The sequence below is a fragment of the Otolemur garnettii genome, unplaced genomic scaffold (assembly GCF_000181295.1).
Source record: "Otolemur garnettii isolate 467f Iridium unplaced genomic scaffold, OtoGar3 scaffold00198, whole genome shotgun sequence".
NCBI classification, from domain to species: domain Eukaryota; kingdom Metazoa; phylum Chordata; class Mammalia; order Primates; family Galagidae; genus Otolemur; species Otolemur garnettii.
Window position 1 is genome coordinate 1,946,357 of NW_003852593.1, and position 21,329 is coordinate 1,967,685.

Below are 21,329 nucleotides of genomic sequence, written 5' to 3' on the forward strand. Positions count from 1 at the left end.
GAATTCTTCAGGTATCTTGGTGATATCAACTAGGTGAGGCTGAAATGCTGATTTGATGTCACCGTTCTCAAAGTTAGTGAACAAAGTTTTCATTGTATTCTCCAATTAATAGGTCTAGAATACCTGTGTATTCTTCAAATGATTTGCATGTATCATCCCACTTATTGCCGGCCTTTGCTAACTGAAATTTTCTTTTGAAGAAGTGTTTTGAAAAGAGACAGTTTAGGCCAGATGAGATGGCTCATGTCTGTAATTCTAATACTGTAGGAGGCTGAGGCAGGAGGGTCCCTTCAGCTCAGGTATTTGAGACCAGCCTGAGCAAGAACAAGACTCTGTCTTTACTGAAAATAGAAAAATTAGCTGGTGCAGTAGCACATGGCTATAGTCCCAGCTACTTGGGAAGCTGAGGCAAGAGGATCACTTGAGCTCAACAGATTGAGGCTACTGTGAGCTGTCATGAAATCATGGCACTCTACCCGGGGTAACAGAGTTTGAGACTCAGTCTTGGGTTCAAAACAAAAAAGCTTTTCTGAAATGGCTGGATTTTTTTGCTGTATTTCACACACAGATTTAGTTTTATGTTGCAAAAAATACTCAAGTCGCTCTGATTTGACACAGTATCACTCAGAAATGCTGCATTCTGAAAGAAATCCTCCTTTAGTAATTCACATTGCTGAGTCTGTTTTTCATAAAATTTAACTATCTATACTTGCAGGAATAAAACTTTGGCTAACACCTGCCCTATGATAGCCAACACATGTTAGAACGATACTGCAAATCCACACTGAATCTCTCATCCCAGCTAAAGCAGGTTACAAAACTGACGATGCCATGTCACATTGATAGGCACATAGTTCACAATACTTATAACCTGTTGCAAGGTGTCACTTAAAATAGCCTCAGCACAGAGATTTTGCTGGTGTAAGATGAAATGAAAAGAAATGAGAGCATCTGGATCTGTTGGTACTTTTTTTTTTTTTGAGACAGAGTCTTATTATGTCACCCTCCCTAGAGTGCTATGATGTCACAGCTCACAGCAACCAAGCCAAGCAATTTTTTTTTTAAGACAGACTCTCAACTTGGTGCCCATAGCACAGTGGTTATGGAGCCAGCCAGCCACATACACCAAGGCTGGCCCATTTGAACCCAGCCTGGGTCTGCCAAGCAATAATGACAACTACAACCAAAAAATAGCTAGGCATTGTGGAGGGTGCCTGTAGTCCCAGCTGCTTGGGAGGCTGAGGCAAGAGAATCGCTTGAACCCAAGAGTTTGAGGTTGCTGTGAGCTGTGATGCCATGGCACTCTATTGAGAGGGACATAGTGAGACTATGTCTCAAAAAAAAAAAAAAAGACTCTCCCTTAGTTACCCGGCTACAAATTCATACTCACACACATACTTTTCTGTGTTCTCTGCCATGCTTCTGGTCCAGATCGATTTATTGCATTAGCCTTAGCTTTTGTTTTGGAAACAGCATTATTGAGGCAATTCACTTACTATACAGTTCACCCATTTAAAGTGTACAATGAGTGTAGTATGCCCACCTAGTTGTGCAGCCATCACCATAATCAATTTCAGGGCCCAAACAGAAACCCTGTAACCTTTACCCCACACCTCCCATGAGCCCAGCTACAGGAGCTACTACCCAACATCCTGTCTCTGTGGGAGGTCTCCCTCCATTGTGCACATTTCCTGAGGAGAGCTTGCCCCTTCCCCTGAGCAGGCTCTGGTGCAGCAGCCTCTAGAGTGCTCTCTGCATCCTTACCTGTCACCTTCCTGTCCCTTCTCCCAGTTGCAGCTGTTTGTCCATTTTACAGACAAGGCGCAGAGGTATAAGGTGCCCATCTTGAATCAGTTTGGGTGACCACAGCAAAATACCATGGCCAGGTGTGGTGGCTGACATCTGTAATCCTGGCACTTTGGGAGGCCGAGGCAGGGGGAATGCTTTAGGTCAGGAGTTTTGAGACCAGCCTGAGCAAGAGTGAGACCCCCATCTCCACTAAGCATAGTAATATTAGCTGGGCATCATGGTGGTAGGTGTCTAAAGTCTAGCTACATGGGAGGCAGAGATAGCAGGATTGCTTGAGCCCAGGAATTTGAGGTTGCTGTGAGCTAGGCTGAGGCCACAGCATTCTAACCTGTGGCAACAGAGTGAGACTTTGTCTCCAAAAACAAACAAACAAACAAATAAAACCATGGCCTAGGTGGCCTAAATCAAAGAAATTATTATTATTTTTTTAAATTTATTTTTATTATTTTTTTTATTGTTGGGGATTCATTGAAGTTACAAGAAACCAGTTTACACTGATTGCATTTGTTAGGTACAGTCCCTCTTAGAATCATGTCTTGCCCCCAAAAGGTGTGCCACACACCAAGACCCCACCCCTCCTTCCTCCTTTCCTCTCTCCGTTCTTCCTTCCCCCCACCGCCCTCCTTTTTTTCCATCTCTGCTCTCCCCTTCCCTCACCTCCACCGTGTCATTAATTGTCCTCATATCAAAATTGAGTACATAGGATTCATGCTCCTCCATTCTTGTGATGCTTTACTAAGAATAATGTTTTCCACTTCCATCCAGGTTAATACAAAGGCTGTAAAGTCTCCATTTTTTTAATGGTTGAGTAGTATTCCATGGTGTACATATGCCACAGCTTGTTAATCCATTCCTGGGTTGGTGGGCATTTAGGCTGTTTCCACATTTTGGCAATTATAAATTGAGCTGCAATGAACAGTCTAGTGCAAGTGTCCTTATGATCAAAGGATTTTTTTCCTTCTGGGTAGATGCCTAGTAATGGGATTGTAGGATCAAATGGGAGGTCTAGCTTGAGTTCTTTGAGGGTTCTCCATACTTCCTTCCAAAAAGGTTGTATTAGTTTGCAGTCCCACCATGCCACTATCTGCAGTTCTGAGATTTTGTGATGTGGGCCATTCTCACTGGGGTTAGATGGTATCTCAGGGTGGTTTTGATTTGCATTTCTCTAATAATTAGGGATTATGAGCATTTTTTTCATGTTTGTTCACCATTCATCTGTCTTCTTTAGAAAAGGTTCTATTCATCTCTCTTCCCCATTGATATATGGGATTGTTGGCTTTTTCACGTGGATTAATTTGAGTTCTCTATAGATCCTAGTTATCAAGCTTTTGTCTGATTCAAAATATGCAAATAGCCTTTCCCATTGTGTAGGTTGTCTATTTGCTTTGGTTGTTGTCTCCTTAGCTGTACAGAAGCTTTTCAGTCTAAGTAAGTCCCATTTGTTTATTTTTGTTATTATTGCAGTTGCCACGGGGCACTCTTCTTCATGATGTATTTCCTCAGACCAGTATCTTCCAGTGTTTTTCCTATGCTTTCTTTGAGGATTTTTATTGTTTCATGCATTGAATTTAAGTCCTTTATCCATCTTGAATCAATTTTTGTGAGTAGAGAAAGGTTTGGGTCCAGTTTCAGTCTTTTACAAATGGATATCCAGTTCTCCCAGCACCATTTATTGAATAGGGAGTCTTTTCCCCAAGGTATATTCTTCTTTGGTTTATCGAAGATTAAGTGATTGTAAAATGTTAGTTTCATTTCCTGGTTTTCTATTCATTCCAAATGTCTATGTCTCTATTTTTGTGCCAGTAGCATGCTGTCTTGACCACTATGGCTTTGTAGTGCAGCCTAAAATCTGGTATGCTGCTACCCCCGGCTTTGTTTTTATTACTAACAACTCCCTTAGCTATACAGGTTTTTTCTGGTTCCATGCAAAATGCAGAATCATTTTTTCCAAGTCTTGAAAGTACGATGTTGATATTTTAATGGGATGGCATTGAATCGGTAGATTGCTTTGGGAAACATAGACATAGACATTTTATCAATGTTGATTCTTCCCCGCCATGAGCATGGTATGTTCTTCCATTTGTTAATTTCCTCTGCTATTCCTTTTCTTAGGATTTCATAATTTTCTTTTTTATTTTATTTTTATTTTTATTTTTTTTTATTGAATGGTAACTATGTACATTAATGCACTTCTGGGGTACAGTGTGGGGTTTTCACATGCAATCCGAACTACTTCCATCAAACTGGTCAACACAGCTTTCATGTCATTTTCTCAGTTATTATTTTAAAACGTTCACATTTTACTCTTAGAAAGATTCACTTGTACCCCTATAAGATAAACCTCAGAAGTGATCCCTCCAAACCCCCTCCCTCCACCCATTCATAATTTTCTTTATAGAGGTCCTTCACCTCTTTTGTTAGGTATATTCCTAAGTATTTCATTTTTTTTGAAGCTATGGTGAAGGGAGTTATGTCCTTAATTAGCTTCTCATCTTGATTATTATTGCCATATACAAAGGCTACTGACTTGTGGACATTGATTTTATATCCTGAGACCTTACTATATTTTTTGATGACTTTCAGGAGTTCTAGAGGGAGAATTTGACCTCCTCTGCTCCCATTTGGATACCCTTTATTTCCTTGTCTTGCCTAATTGTGTTAAATAGTAATGGTGACAGAGGGCAACCACAAGGTTCCAGTTCTAAGAGGAAAAGCTTTCAGTTTTACTCTATTCAGTAAAATAATTAGCTGTGGGTTTCTCATAGATAGCTTTGATCAGTTTAAGAAATGTGCCACGTATGCCTATAATTTTCAGTATTCTAATTAGAAAAGGATGCTAGATTTTATAGAATGCTTTTTCTGCATCTGTTGAGAGGATCATATGGTCTTTGTTTTTGCTTCTGTTGATGTGGTGGATAAGGTTTATGGATTTGCATATGTTAAACTAGCCTTGCATCCGTGGGATGAAACCTGCTTGATCATGATGTATGACTTTTTTGATGAGAAGCTGTAATCTATTGGCTAGGATTTTGTTGAGAATTTTTGCAACTATATTCATTAGTGAAATTGGTCTGAAATTCTCCTTTTTAGTTGGGGGTCTTTTCCTGGTTTTGGTATCAAGGTGATGTTTGCTTCGCAGAATGTGTTGGGGAAGATTCTTTCCTCCTCAGTTTTTTGGAGTAATTTCTGCATTATGGGAATAAGCTCTTCCTTGAAGGTTTGATAGGATTCTGGTATGAAGCATTTGGACCAGGGCATTTTTTTTGTTGGAAAATTTTTTTATTGTTTCTTTAATCTCAGTGCTTAAAATTGGTCTGTTCAGGAGCTCTTTCTTCCTGGCTAAGTGTAGGGAGAGGGTGTGATTCCAAATACTGATCCATTTCCTTCACATTGTCGAATTTCTGGGCATAGAGTTTCTGGTAGTACTCAGAGATAATCTCTTGTATTTCTGTGGCATCAGTTGTTATTTCCCCTTTATCATTTCTGATTGAAGTTACTAGAGATTTTACTTTTCTATTTCTAGTTAGTCTGACCAAAGGTTTATATATTTCATTTATTTTTTTTTTTTCAAAAAATCAACTCCTTGTTTCATTAATTTTCTGAATGCTTCTTTTATTTTCAATTTCATTGATCTCTAATTTAATTTTGGATATTTCTTTTCTTCTGCTAGGTTTAAGCTTAGATTGTTCTTCTTTTTCCAATTCCATAAGATGAGTTGTGAGTTTGTTGATGCACTCTCTTTTTATTTTTTTAATGTAGGCATCTAAAGTAATAAATATTCCTCTGAGGACTGCTTTTGCAGTACCTCACAGGTTTGGGTAGCTTGTGTCTTCATTGTTGTTATGCTCAAAGAAGTTAATGATTTCCTCTTTCATTTCTTCCTGCACCCAACTGTCATTCAAAAGAAGGCTGTTTTAACTTCCATCCCTTTGTGTGAGGTTGAATGTTTTTTGTTGCAGTTGAGTTCCACCTTTAGTGCCTTGTGGTCTGAGAAGATACAAGATAAAATTTCAATCTTTTGATTCTGTTGAGGTTTGTTTTGTGTCCTAGGATATGATCAATTTTGGAGAATGTTCAGTGGGGTGATAAGAAGAATGTATATTCTTTATCTTTGGGGTGCAGTGTTCTATACGCTTCTATCAAGCACAGTTGTTCTAGAGTCTCATTTAAGTCCCTTATATCTTTGTTTAATTTCTGTTTAGAGGATCTATCCAGCTATGCAAGAGGAATGTTAAAGTCCCCTGTTATTATGGTGCTATAGAATATCCTATTACTCAGACTGAGTAAAGTCCATTTCAAGAATCTGGGAGCATTTAAGTTGGATGCATAAATATTTAGAATGGAAATGTCTTCTTGTTGTATTTTTCCCTTGACCAGTACGAAGTGACCTTCATTGTCTTTTTTGACTTTAGTTGCTTTAAATCCACATGTATCTGAAGATTACAACTCCTCTTTCTTCTGAATTCCATTTGCCTGAAAAATTGTTTTCTAGCCCTTAACTTGGAGTTTTAATTTGTCTTTTGAAGCTAGGTGTGTTTCCTACAGACAGCAAATGGATGGCTTGTGTTTTTTAATCCAGTCAGCCAATCTATGCCTCTTCAGTGGGGAATTCAAGCCATTAACATTTATTAAGATAAATGATAAGTGGTAGTGTTCTATTCATCTTATTTTGTGAGAGTCCATTGCTTAATTTTATCTTTTGCATCAGTGTGGAAGTTAGGTTCTGTCCTTTAATTTCTGAGTTCTTACTTTGCTATTGATCCATTGTGATGGTCAGTGTGTAGAACAGGTTGACGTATTTCCTATAGAGCTGATCTTGTTGTGGCGAATTTCCTCAGTGTTTGTATATCAGTAAATGATTTGATTTCTCTGTTAATTTTAAAGCTTATTTTAGCAGGATTTAGAATTCTGGGCTGGAAATTGTTCTGTTTAAGTAGATTAAAGGTAGATGACCATTGTCTTCTTGCTTGGAAAGTTTCATTAGAGAAGTCTGCAGTCACCCTGATGGATTTGCCCCTGTATGTCGACTGGTGCTTACTACTGGCAGCTTGAAGAATCTTTTCTTTTGTCTTGACTTTGGACAGGTTCATCACAATGTGTCTTGAAGAAGCTCAGTTAGAGTTGAGGTGATCTGGGGTCTGATATCCCTCTGAAAGGATTGTGTGACAATCTTTGGTGATATTTGGGAAGTTTTCATTTATAATATTCTCTAGTATGGCTTCAGTTCCCCTGGGGCCTTCTTCTTCCCCTTCTGTCCCCCTCCTATAACTCGTATGTTTGAACACTTCATAAAGTCCCATAATTCTGTCAGTGAACGTTCTGCTTTCTGTCTTCTTTTCTGCCTCTTTAACTAGCTGAGTTATCTCAAGACCTTTGTTCTCTACCTCTGAGATTCTTTCTTCTGCATGGTCTAATCTGTTGTTGATACTTTGTTGCATCTTTAAGTTCCCTAATTGACTGCTTCAGTTCCTTCAGCTCTGCTATATCCTTTCTATATTCTTTGTATCATTCTTCTCTTATTTGTTTCTGTTTTTGGATTTCCTTTTGATCATTTTCTACTTTATCAGCAGTTTCCTTCATTTTTTCCATCATTTCCTTCATTGTTTTCATCATCTGTATTCTAAATTCCTTTTCTGTCATTTCTAACATTTCTTTATAGGTGGAATCCTCTGCAGTAGCTCCCTCACGGTCCCTTGATGGGGTTGCTCTGCCCTGGTTTTTCATGTTGCCAGGATTTTTCTGCTGATTCTTCCTCATGAGTGTTTTCTTTTATCTGTTTCCCTGCCTTAATTTTCCTTTCAGTTCCTCTTGCACTTTAAGTTACCACACCTCTGGACTAGGATTTTGATGAGTCCATTTCTCCACTGCTTTTGTCTTCCTCATGGGGTCCAGAAGTCTCTCGCTGACTCCCTGTGTCCCCAGAGGCATGTTTCTGGTCAGATCCCACCAGCCAGAGATGCCTGGAGTCTTCTCTCCCCAGTCTCAAATTCTCTCCCCAGTCTCACGGTGGCCGTTGCAAGGAAGCTGTTACTCGGCTGCCATCTTGCTCCTCCCCCCAAAGAAATCATTTCTTACAGTTCTGGTGGTTGACAGTTCAAGTCAAGGCGCCAGCATATTCAGTCTCTGGTGAGGGGGCTATTTCCTTATGGACGGCTGGAAGGCAGCTGTGTCCTTATGTGTTGAAAGGGGCAGGGGAGTTTTGGGGGCCCCCTTTCATAAGAACACAAATCCATTCACCAGGGCTGCACCTCATGACTTATTTTCCAAAGACCCTACTTCCTAATGCTATCACCTTGGAGATTAGGGTTCAACACATGAATTTGGTGGTGGCTGTGGGAGGGACAGACATTGAGACCTCAGCCAGCACTTTTCTGAGACTTGAAGTCCATGTCCCAGTCGTTTTCTCCTCACCCTGTCCTCACTCTGCCCTGTCCACTGCCTCCTCTTAATGTGGGAGCTGCACATTCTGTGTTCTCTACTTGTGAATGGGAGAGTTTGCAGTTTGTGGATACGTTTGGGCTTGCTGACTTTTAGCTCGCTACTAATTAGGTGGGGCCTTGAATAAGTTACTTTGTTCCTAAGCCTGTATCCTCACTTGAAAAAAGGACTTTACAGTGCTGCTTTTTATCCTTTTTTTGTGTCATGGCTAACATAGAATGCCCTGGAGAAGTTGGGTCTGAAGACTCCAGTGGCCTTGGGCAGTGACTAACTCCCTGAGTCCTACTCGTGGGAGCAGGATTGTTGTGGGAGTGAAGCACGCGATGTGTGTAGAGTACCCAAGCTCCGTACGTGTGGGTGCCAGGGATGAACCAAACTGGGTTAACACCGTACCTCTTAGTTCTCAGTTCTGTATCAATTGTGTATTTCCATCATGTGCTTTATTCTCTGTTTTAGGCAGCCTTACCTTCTCTAACAAACCCCCCTTCTCTAAGTCCCATCCGACGAAAGGGAAAGGAGAAAGAACCAGGAGAACAGGCATCTGTCCCACTGAGTCCCAAGAAAGGCAACGAGACCAGCACAGGTAGGAGGCGACACCAGGAAGGGAGCCGGGATGGTACCATATGTCACATAGTAATCTAGGATTTGAGTGGTAACTTGGTATTTTATGGAAACAGTGACCTCAGAAAAAGGTTTCCCCAGGTGGGGTGTGAGGTGTTAAAGACTACTACTGAATGTACATGGACCACTTTTTGCTCTTAAGCGTCTGCAAGAGTCATTGCTGAGATGGAGTCCCCATAGTCTGCAGGCCCAGCCACAGCCAGGGCCTGGCTCTCCTCTCCTAGGGGAGGGTTGGGAGGCTAGAAGTAGACTGAGATGTTGGAAGTGAAATATTTGCATTTGGAAGAGATAAAGGGGAGAGCAAGTGGAGATAAATTATCCAAGTTGGGGAACCCTGCTGTACTCTGGACTCTGGAGGGACTTCTACACCCAGAAACATGCCAGGGCAGACAGGGCCAGGATGGAGGTAGCTGCAGTTTATTGACTCCCGTCCACACTGTTCTTGGCGAGCACTGGTGGGGGCAGGAGGGAGCCCAGCCAGGCATGTGGTGAATGCTGATGCTCATGTCCTGGACACCCTTGTGTGCATGCCCCCCAGACCCACTCTCACACTGCCTCACGGCACCTCCTATTCATTCTGTTTGTATAGCGTTTATATCAAGGATATTATTTATTTTCAATTCGGAAATTTAAATTATATATATATATTTATGGTATGTGCAGCATGATATTTTGAAATTTGTATGCAGTGCATCACCTCACATACTTAACATTTCTTTGTGGTGAGAACACTTAACCTCTCTGGGTCATTTTCAAGCATATAATACATTATTATTAACTATAGTCACCATGTTATTTAGTAGACCCGCTTGAACTCTTTCCTCCTGTCTATAAATGAAATTTTTTATCCTTGATCAACACATTAAGGTTTTTTATTTATTTACTTCTTTTAATTAAAGTTTTTTTCCAAAGATGCTCTTTTCTAAGGATTGGATATAGTACAGTGGGAGTATTAATCTGTTTTAAAAGTTTTGGACTTTACACATGCAAAATTATTAGTATGTAAGCAGTCATCTTTCTGATAAATTAAATAAAGGAAGGGCTCCAAGTCAGAAGTGCTTAACACTGGAGAGTAGTTGTGTATCATGGTTGACACTTCGGTGCTTAGTGTCAGTTTAATGATAATGTTTGTGCCTTTGTAACTTTGAACACATGTTCCTGTCATCCCTGTCTGATTGTCTAACAGGTCCTGAAGTCAGTTGGCCAGGGGCCAGTCCCTTGGTGCCTCTCCCAGGGGACCTTAGACTCAGAGAGGGCCCAGGATTGGCGAGTGGTCCTCCAGTTAGCTGCTCCTGTGAGGTCAGACTGCTGCCTCCCAAAGCAGCAGCACAAGCCGAAGGCGTTGCTGCGCTGCTGCTGCTGCTGCTGCTCTGATATTGTTTTCAGACTCGGGTCCTACTTAGTGTTTGTCAGTCACCTTCTCATCACTCCTAGTTCGAAAAGTCACAAGAAAGATTTGAATTTTTTTCTACTAGAATGCTTATAAAAAAATTGTTATTTCCAACACTCTCCTTTAAACTTCGCAAGGTTTTATTTTTGACCTAAAAGTTTATCTTTTGCGTGTGTATTTTTGAAGCCTCCAGACAATCTGATCCTTCAGGGCCTGTGACAACAAGCAAATCCTCATCACTGGGGAGTTTCTACCATCTCCCTTCATACCTCAAATTGCATGACGTCCTGAAAGCTACTCACGCCAACTACAAGGTACGGGCCTCTGCCTCTTGTGTAGATGTGTATGCACATGTACTTCTAAGAGATTGTTGGGGTTTTTCTTAGGGTTTATAGGGCAGGGGCATGCATGTGTACACATGTGTTAGCCTTTTGAGATGAAAGTTATAATTAGTTTGTCAAGTATGTCTCTGAGCTTTGTGTATGATAACTTCTGTCATACAGATATTTTGGATTTTCATATTGCTTTAGAAATAATTTCTTGGGGTTTGTGGATATTGTATCTACACTTCCCAAAAACAGCTTGAGTTCAAAGACTCACTAGAGGGACCTGAGGGACTGGACACTAGTTGTGCTCCCAGCTAAGCTACATTACTGTGAGCAGCAAGGACGTACAGCCAGGTTAGTGGGGAAGTGGTCCCCATGGATTCTGGAAGGATCCGGGTACAGGCTTCCTTTGCCTTCTCCCTCTTACTAGATGTACAGGAAAATGCAGCAATGCCTAGGCTCACAGGCACCTTCTGCCCAATGGGAGCCAAAATTCTGGACATGCAGAAGAAATGACGTAGCATATCCCTTGTGTTTCCAATAGTCTGGGTACAGTGAGCCCCTTTCTCAGTTAGGGGGAGATTCTATCCATGTAGGGGACTGTTCACCAGACACCCCCATGGGTCCATCTTGCAAGGCCTCCGGAAGGAGAGTAGTCTGCTCTGTTGACTCTTTGCTATATAGTTGTATTTCAGTTCTTTTATTTCATTGTTTTTACTTAAAATTTTCTACATATCTGCAACTTGTTAGGTATGAAATGTAGGTCTAATTTTTTTCTCCCATTTGTACCCAACACTGTTTACTGAGTGATTCATTTTTCTGCACTGATTGGTTTGAATTACTCCCTTTCTCTAACACTATTTTTTCATGGTGCTGTGGCTTCAGTTACTGTTTTGTCACATCTGTCTGTTCATCTTAGAACCACAATCACCAGTTACGGTAGTGTCATGACATATTTTTGAAGGGATCAGATCCTCCATTCTTCTTTAGAATATTTCTGGATATTCTTACTAATTTTTGGATGTGAACAAACTTATTTAAAGATTAACTTAGGGAAAATGGATGTCACAAATAATTAGATAATTTCAGTTGGCCTCTCCAGAATGTGAAATGCTTTTCTCCTTGTTCAAAATATTTTTCAAAAACATAAAATGTATGGACAGTGCCTGTGGCTTAGTGAGCAGGGTGCTGGCCCCATATACTGAGGGTGGTAGGTTCGCACCCAGCCGCAGCCAAAGTCCAACAAAAAAATAGCTGGACGTTGTGGTGGGCGCCTGTAGTCCCAGCTGCTTGGGAGGCTGAGGCAAGAGAATCGCCTCAGTTTAAGAGCTGGAGGTTGCTGTGAGCTGTGTGACGCCACAGCACTCTACCAGGGGCTACAAAGTGAGGCACTATCTCTGGGAAAAAAAACAAACATAAGATTTAAAAGATTTTGCGCTTTAAAGGTTATTTCACAAAAATCTTACATATTTCTTGACAAACATTATCCCCAGATGTTCATCTTTTCCTGTTACTAATAGATACTTTTCTTTTTTGGAAAATTATTCATAAATATTATGTGGCTTATTTTCTCAAGGATATTGATACTGATATTAAAAGATAAGTCTCCAACCACATTTTACAAATGATTCAGAGCCTCTGTTTAGCTGCAAATTCCTCATGTCAACTACCAGAGTAGAGGAGCGTGTGTTGAAAATGCCATGTGGAGAAGGCTTCTCATTTCCACTGTTTCAGCTCAGATCACCTATAATTCAGAGCCCTGTGCATGCTCCCAGTGTCTGCTGCTCTCTTTCATCTTCCTTCTAGAACATCCTGGTCTCCAAGGTTCCCCTGGAGCTCTGCCTCCCTAATATCTTGGACTCCTGCTTCCCTGCCACCACACTCCCGTCATCAGCGCCTGCCACACAGAGTTCTCCCTGTGTGTGTGGCGTGGCTGGGGAGTCTCGCTAGACCTTTGGTTGTCACCTGTTAGTGCTTTGGAGCCTTCCAAGCTGCTCAGCCTCCACACTTCTGTGCAGCCCTTCCGGCCCCTCTGTGACCCTTGTCTCTTTCCTGGTTTCTTGGTTTAGTTTCCCAGTCTCTATAGAACTTGTGCAGCTGATTCTCACCCTAGGACCTCCTGATCTTGATTTAGGAGCTAGTCCCCCCACCGCCCGGGCAGCCTGCCAGCTTTCCATGCCTCCTTCCTCCTCCTGTCCCCTGTTGTCTGGGAGAGGAAAGGTCACTGTGCCAGTGGAGGAGACCCCCTTCCCCCAGACTCCTGTTCCTACATGACACTGTCGTGTCACTCTGTCACTTGGTTCCTCAGTGGTCTGACTGTTGGACTCTGCCTTCCTTTGCCTGGTCTGTTGAAAGCACATGCAGGTGGACCCTTTAGATCCACTCCTGTTTGCATTTCCTGCCTGTCTCTCGTCTGCTTCCTGACTTTGCCTAGAGTTTTCCTCTTTTCATCATGGACGCTTAGGGTTAAGTTCACCAAGCACCTTCTTTTCTATCATGACTTTTTGCCATTATTTTCATAAGTCAGTCTCTCCACACCTTGGTCCTCATACGTTATGTCTGTGAGACTAACCATTCTCTGAGGCTGGAAAGTAGGTGAATTGCTGCGTAAGTTAATTAAGTGGAATCCTTCTTTTTTTTTGAGACTGAGTCTTACTATGTTGCTCTTGGTAGAGCACCATGGTGGCACAGCTCACAGTAACCTCAAACTCTTGGGCTTAAGCGATTCTCCTGCCTCAGCCTCCCAAGCAGCTGGGAGTACAGGTGCTTACCACAACACCTGGCAATTTTTTTGTTATAGTTGTCATTTGATTTTAGCTGGCTTGGGCCAAATTTAAACCCGCCAGCCTTAGTGTATGTGGCTGGCGCCCTACCCACTGAACTACAGGCGCTGCCAAGTGGAATCCTCCTTCATGCATCTTAAAACTGATTTAATAGGCTCGGCACCTGTAGCTTAGCGGCTAGGACACCAGCCATATACACTAGAACTTCCAGGTTTGAACCCAGCCTGGGCCAGCTAAAATAACAGTTAAACAACTACACCAGGTTGTGGTGGGTACCTAGCTGGGCTAGTCTCAGCTACTTGGGAGGCTGAGGCAGGAGAATCGCTTAAGCCCAAGAGTTTGAGGTTGTTGTGAGCTGTGATGCCATGGCACTGTACCGAGGGTGACATGGTGAAACTCTCTCTCCAAATGAAATAGAAAAAAACCTGGTTTAATATTTTATTATACCCAGATTGAACAACAGTGTATGAATTTGATAGTGATTTCTCACAGGGATCTTGATAGATATGGAATAGGACTTTAAATTTTTTTTTTTTTGACGTATCATGTATACTGGTTATGATGGACGTTTAACAATTTTTTCTCATGACAGTAGGTTAGGAATTATTTCTTTCTGTAGTGTCATATGTATAGTTTGGAGGGTGCCTTTGAAATGTAAGTTTTTACATAGCTATCTGGAATTTCGTTTCTAAGATATTTTCCTAGGGCCTAAAACACATACAGGGACGTACTCTGGACGGTGAGTACACAGGCTACATGGTGGAAGCTTCTTGCCGCGTCATGGCAGACGTTTGTGTCTCTGTTGCACATGGCCTGAACAAGAGTGCCAATAATGCTGTGCTTTCTCCCCACCTTCCCAAGGTTACCTTGGATCTTCAGAACAGCACTGAAAAGTTTGGGGGATTCTTGCGCTCCGCGTTGGACGTTCTCTCTCAGATTTTGGAGCTGGCAACACTACAGGACATTGGGAAGGTTTGTGTCTCCTCGTTCCTCATTGACCTCTGGCACACTTGCTGCACACTCCTGGGCTGAGTGTAGGTGGGCTGGAGCCTGGTTCTCCACGTGTGTCCAGAAAGCAACAGCAGCACACGAGGTGACAGCATAGCCCCCATGTCTTCACCAGGAAGTTTGTGGGGGAGTTCTGTTTGTGCCCTATGTACAGTTTGTTACCATATATTAGCTTAGGCGCAGTTTATTTAGAAAATTGGTGGTTTAAGAAAATGTACTTACAAAGCCCTTTATTTTTTAATTTTGACCCTTTCAAGTGGAAAGAGGCAAAGACAAACAGAGTCTGCAGGGGTGTGTGACTTGCTCTTTCCATGGCTCAGAGGTAGAGAGCTAGAATGGAAAAGCATGTCCTTTGGCCGTGCCTGTGCTCAGTGGGCAGAGCACCGGCCACATACACTGAGGCTGGTGGTTCCAACCTGGCCCAGGCCAGCTAAAACAATGATGACAACTACAACAACAACAACAACAAAATAGCCAGGCGTTGTGGCAGGCGCCTATTGTCCCAGCTACTTGGGAGGCTGAGGCAAGAGAATCATTTAAGCCCAAGAGTTTGAGGTTGCTGTGAGCTGTGACGCCACAGCACTCTGCCGAGGGTAACAGCTTGAGACTCTGTCCAAAAAGAAAAAGAAAATCACGTTCTTTGGTTCTATATCCAGTAATCTCCCACTCTCCACCCTCATTTGATAATGAAAATGCTTAAACATGTAGGCAAGTTAGGAAAATTCTGTGGTGAATGCCCACATCATGTGCCAGGATCCAGACTCCACAGCGCGGCGTTGGAGCCTTGCCCTCTTGGGTGTGCGTTGGCCTGTCCACTCACTGAGCAGCCTGTCTCCTAATGCTTTGCCCAGTGAGTCACACACAGCACCCTTTTCAGACCTGTGTGTCTTCAAATGAAATAGAGTGTGTCTCATGAAGTTCATTTTTATTCTCTCAATCTTTTTCTTATCTCAATATGCATTAAGTTTTCTAGTTTTAATCATAATGTGCATTATTTTGTGTTTTTTCTCTGTTATCCCTGGGTGTGTCCTCAGAGGAGAGTCTTGGCAAGGCTGTCCCATCTGAACTTACATCTCCCCGTGTGGTCTACTCTCTTTTTCTCTTCAGGCCACCAGTGTGGTGAGGGACGGGTCAGGGAATGCTTTTATTGGCTAAGAGGGAGGGGCTCAGGTAAGCTTCTTAGAAGCAGAGTCATTGGCTCCAGAGGCTCAAAGCCAGAACTCTTGGTTCCATGGTTTAGATGCTGTGACTGAGCAGTGTTGTTTTAAGAGCTTCTCACCTGAATCTCTGCGGGCTTGAAGAATGTCTAGTGATAAAAACTTGTCTTAGGAACATACATACACATGTGAAACATGAAAACCATGAAAAGACGGTGTGTGAGGGGTGTGAAAACTTTCTTATGGGGCTGTCAGGGAGTCCTTGGAAACAGTTCTTATCTCGGGTTCATGTGTATGATCTGCCTGCCTGGTGCCCAGGTCTGACAAGAATGACTTCATCCTGGGTCTGCAGCTTTCACAGAAACACTGTTCTTTGGTTGTCTCTTGGGAGACCCCTGCATTTGTTGAATGCCTGTTGACTGGCAGCGGACACTCTCGTCTGCAGTCAGGTCTCCTTTCTTTGCCTTACAGCTGTGCTTAGGAAGAGCTCTTCAGCGGCCTGTGGTCTCTGTGTGTAGCACATTTTAGCAAAATGGGAAATATAAGTCTGAATGTTAGACATACTGAAATAAATACCATCTAAGTGGGTTTTTAAAAATACCCTTTTTTCTTTTAATTAATGGAAATTAACATGACTTTGTAGTTTGTTTAATCCAGCATCTTACCTTCTGCCTGTGTCTACACAATAGGTGGTTTTGCTCACCTCTCCTTGCCGTTTCATGACAGAGGCCCATTTAGCTTTCTCCCAGATCCTTGGTGGGAGAAGGCTTTCCCACTTCCCTGATGAGTCCTTTGCATTGAGGACATTCAGGGTAGGAGCTTCCATAGGTCCTTCACTTCTGCCCCTAACTGTAGTGAGGAGGCTCCTTCACTCACCCACAAGCCTGGCAGAGTTTGAGATCTGTTTCTGCTCTGGCACTTCTGGGCAGCTGGAGCGATCCCCAAGGACTCAGGTCTCCAGGCCAGGCTGGCAGTGTGCAGGCTTCAGTCTTCCCATGGCCTTGCTGTGGTTAGGGCAGTGCAGCCTGTGCATTGGCACCCCAAGTCGAGGCCAGAGTCCACACCATGGGTGCCGTGTGTGCAGCCCAGAGAGGATGTCCATGTGGCACAGGTGTGAGCGGGTTTCTTCAGATTTCTGAGAACTTGACTGGGTATAGGATCTAAAGGCAAAGAGGAATTTTAGAATAAAAATAGGATTATTTTGTTTTTCTAAATAGCAACACTAGGCAAGAAAAAAATTTATAATTCTATTTGCTTGACAAATGTTTTATATTTCTTCTCTTCTTAACTTTATTCCATACTCATTTTTATACATAATTTAAATTTATTATGTGGTAGGTATGGTTTTTTTTTATATTGTGTAATACACAGTTTTTTCACATAACCCCTGACTGCTCTATATTATATGTTCTCTTTGCTTCTTGTAAGACTTAGATTGTTTCTGAGTGATTTCATTATGATGTGCCCTGATATAGTTTGGTTTTTACATCTTGTATTTCATGTGCTTCAGTTTGTTGAGCTTCTTGGATCTGAAGCTTCATAGTTTTCTTAAAGTACGGAATTTTTTAATTTTTTTTTTTTTTTGGATACAGAGTCTCACTATGTTGCCTTCAATAGAATGCCATGGCATCACACTTCACAGCAACCTCAAACTCTTGGGCTTAAGCCATTCTCCTGCCTCAGCCTCCTGAGTAGCTGGGACTACAGGCACCCGCCACAATGCCCAGCTATTTTTTTGTTTCAGTTGTCTTTGTTGTTTAGATGGCCCAGGCCAGATTCAAACCCACCAGCCTTGGTGTATGTGGCTGGCACCATAACCATTGTGCTACAGGTCCCAATGCAAGCCATTACCTGCATGTTTGATTGTTTCCTGTGGTTCATAGCTTAATAATAGTTCTCTTCAGAGTTCTTTGTTTTATCTCTGTTTTCATTTTGTATAGTTTCTATTGCTTCAAGTTCTTTAACCTTCTAATAATTTTCTAATCTTCTCTAGTGATTCTCCCGTAATGTCTAATCTATTAAGCCTAGCCACTTGTATTCTTCATCACTGTGGTTGTCAATCTCTAGAAGTCTCTAGAAGTTTTATTTGGTGCTTTTTTTTTGAGACAGAGCCTCAAGCTGTCGCCCTGGGTAGAGTGCCATGGCATCATAGCTCATAGCAACCTCCAATTCCTGGGCTTAGGCAATTCTCTTGCCTCAGCCTCCCAAGTAGCTGGGACTACATGTGTCTGCCACAATGCCCAGATATTTTTTGGTTGTAGTTGTCATTGTTGTTTGGCAGATCCGGGCTGGATTCGAACCCACCAGCTCAAGTGTATGTGGCTGGCGCCTTAGCCGCTTGAGCTATAGGCACTGAGCCGATTTGGGGCTTTTATTTATTTATTTTGAGACAGTCTCAAGCTGTTGCCCTGGGTAGAGGGCTGTGACGTCATAGCTCACATCAACCTCAGACTCTTGGGCTTAAGTAATTCTCTTGCCTCAGCCTCCCGAGTAGCTGGGAGTACAGGTGCCTGCCATAATGCCACTATTTCTGTTGTTGTTGCTGTTGTCATTGTTGTTTAGCTGGCCTGGGCTGAATTGGAATCCACCAGCCTTGGTGTATGTGGCTGGTGCCCTACCCACTGAGCTACAGGCGCTGCTTGATTTGGGGCTTTTTAAAGCCTAAGAATATCTATACTTAACAATTTTTTTTTTGAGATAGAGTCTCACTATGTCACCCTCGGTAGAGTGCCATGGCGTCACAGCTCACAGCAACCTCAGACTCCTGGGCTTAAGCGATTCTCTTGCCTCAGCCTTGTGAGTAGCTGGGACTACAAGTGTTTGCCACAATGCCCAGCTATTTTACTTTTTGAAGACGGTTTTAATAACTGTTTTATATCCTTATCTGTTACTTCCTAAGTCTGGTCAGTCTTGGTTCAACTGATCTGTGCTACTCATCTTGGGTTGTGTTTTTTTTTCCTGTCTCTCGCTGCCTGCTAGGCTTAGATTGGATGCCCAAGGTTGTGAATTTTACTTCTCTGGGTATTGGGTAGTTTTGTATTTCCATAAATCATCTTGAGCTTTGTTCTGGGAGATAGTTAAGTTACATGGAAACAGTTTACTCTTTGGGGGTCTTGCTTTCTATTTGTCACATAGGCAGGAGCAGTACTTGGTCTGGGGTTACTGAAGTGAGACCTTCCCAAGAGTGCTCGTGATGTCCTGTGAAGTATAGATTTTCCTGTTGGGCTGGTCACTGTTCCCAGCTGTAATTTTCTCTAGTGTTCTGTCTCTGGCCTCTGGGAGTCTTCCTCACTTGCGTGCCAGTCAGTTCTCCACTGCATAATCAGGGGAGCCCTCCCTGTCTCAGGGTCCTCTTTATGCTCCTTCTGTCCTGTGACCTGCACTTACGTGTCTCCTTAGAGCCTCAGCCCCAGGGTCCCTGGCTCTGCTGCTGTCCCTCCTCCTGTGCCGTGACCTAGAGACTCTAGGCAGTGGGCTTGGGTGGCCCTGGGGCCCACCTTGCTTGCTTCTTACTGTCCTTCATTGCTTGGTGTCCATTGTCTTGAGAACTGTGGTTTAGAATATTTTGTGGGCTTTTTTTGTTTTGTTTTTTGAGACAGAGGCTAGAATACCATGGCAGTGTGGCAGGATCCCAGCTCACTGTAACCTCCATCTCCTGGGCTTAAAGTGATCCTCTTGTCTTAGCCTCACAAAGTGCTGGGACTACAACCATGAGCCCCCACACCTAACCCACATTCTTCTTGATTCTTCAGAAGGACACTATGTACCTGGGACTTCATTGTTGATGGTGGTAAAAATACCTTGCGACGGCTCGGCGCCTATAGCTCAACCGGCTAAGGCGCCAGCCACGTACACCTAAGGTGGTGGGTTTGAATCCCCAGCCCGGACCCGCCAAACAACAATGATGGTTGCAACCAAAAAATAGCCGGGCGCTATGGCGGGCCTGTAGTCCCAGCTACTTGGGAGGCAGAGGTAGGAGACTCGCTTGAGCCCAGGAGTTGGAGGTTGCTGTGAGCTGTGATGCCACAGCACTCTACCCAGGGGGACAGCTTGAGGCTCTGTCTCAAAAAAAAAAAAAATACCTTGCGAGAACAGCAACATTAAGGCAGTTATTTTAGTCATTCTTTCAGATTGCTATAAGGCATATTTAGGACTAATGTGTAAGAAATCAGATGTTAAAGTTTTATGTGTTGTGTTCAGTTGAAAATATTCAGGGCTCCTCACTGCAGGGGCTTTTGACTCCTTTGCACACTTCTGTATTCGTGCCTTGAAAACAGAACTGGATGCATAGTAGGCAAGAGCTACCTGTTTTCCTTTATTGATGAAAGGCATTTTACATATTTGTGGGGTACCCCTGAGTGCTTTTTATGTGCATAGAGTATGTAATGGTCAAGTCAGGGTATTTGGGGTATCCATCACCTCGAGATGTATGACAGTAGACACTTGATAAATACAGGAAGCCCCTAAAGTTGCCATGCATAAGGAAGAGGGGAAATTGTAGCTAAATATACCTTTATTTACAAAATATTCATTACAGAATTTTGCAAGGTATTCTCTACATGTTGGCCACCTCCTTGTAAAATTTTATGTTTATGAATGAGTGAATGAAACGATATCAAAATGCACAAAGGAATCAACTTAGGCTGCTTACTGACTCTTGTTCATGATGATAATTTGAAAACCTTCCTCTGATTTTCTTGAAGCTTTTGCACAAGTTAAATAGCAGCTATATCGGATCTCTGATTTCTGTCTAGGATTCACAGCAAAAACAGGCCGTCTATGAGTCACTTACTGTCTCCCCACTCTCCCTGCAGTGTGTTGAAGAAATCCTGGGGTATCTGAAGTCCTGCTTTAGTCGAGAGCCAATGATGGCAACTGTCTGTGTCCAACAGGTAAGAGTGTTGTTTCCTGTCCTTTTCTGATAAGCCCTCCCGCACAAGATCAAAAAGCCACTTGTTTAGAAGTTGGACTGGTTGCTGATGAGGAAAGGGTTGTGAGGTCCAAGTCCAGCCTGTCACTCTTTGCTTGCTCCTTGAGTGGGCCAAGAGTGGCTCCTCCTCTCTCTCCCCTTGAAGACAGGGTCTGTCACTAAGGGAGGCAAGGGATATCAGAGGCTCCACTGACCCTTCCTCTTTAACCACTGGTTTTGTATCCCTCTGGGTTTTTATTTAGAATGTCCAGGCTGATTCAGAATCACAGGGAAGCCTGAAACTCTTATTTCAGGTACAAATAGCACTTCATAGCAGCACTCACAGGCTTTAACAGCCGTTCACTGCAAGAATTTCATGTCCTGAATTTTCACTAACATATCCAGTTATTTATAGGTGGATTTGATAATTGCATGGGAAATACTTAAAGTGTTGCTCATGCTACTTTGAGTAAACTCTTGATGGCTTCGATTCTTTCACTCTAGTTGTTGAAGACTCTTTTTGGGACAAACTTGGCCTCCCAGTTTGATGGCTCATCTTCCAACCCCAGCAAGTCTCAAGGCCGAGCACAGCGGCTTGGCTCCTCCAGTGCAAGGCCAGGCTTGTACCACTACTGCTTCATGGCTCCATACACCCACTTCACCCAGGCCCTTGCTGATGCCAGCCTGAGGAACATGGTGCAGGCGGAGCAGGAACACGACATGTCTGGGTAACAGTTGTGGCAAGAATGCTGTTGTTGGCTCGGCGCCTATAGCTCAACCGGCTAAGGCGCCAGCCACGTACACCTAAGCTGTCGGGTTCGAATCCCCAGCCCGGACCCGCCAAACAACAATGACGGTTGCAACCTAAAAATAGCCGGGCGTTGTGGC

At 43.0% G+C, this 21,329-nt stretch overlaps 1 protein-coding gene across 1 annotated transcript in view; it reads left to right on the top strand.

Annotated features, from left to right (window-relative positions):
* Positions 1-21,329, top strand: part of HTT (huntingtin) — a 152,692-nt gene that overhangs the window by 69,734 nt on the left and 61,629 nt on the right. Inside the window, exons 28-32 of the mRNA XM_012812276.2 lie at positions 8,704-8,830; positions 10,445-10,572; positions 14,229-14,339; positions 20,347-20,424; positions 20,946-21,169. Of these exons, the coding sequence (XP_012667730.2) occupies positions 8,704-8,830; positions 10,445-10,572; positions 14,229-14,339; positions 20,347-20,424; positions 20,946-21,169 (668 nt within the window). The remainder of the gene's footprint in view (positions 1-8,703; positions 8,831-10,444; positions 10,573-14,228; positions 14,340-20,346; positions 20,425-20,945; positions 21,170-21,329) is intronic.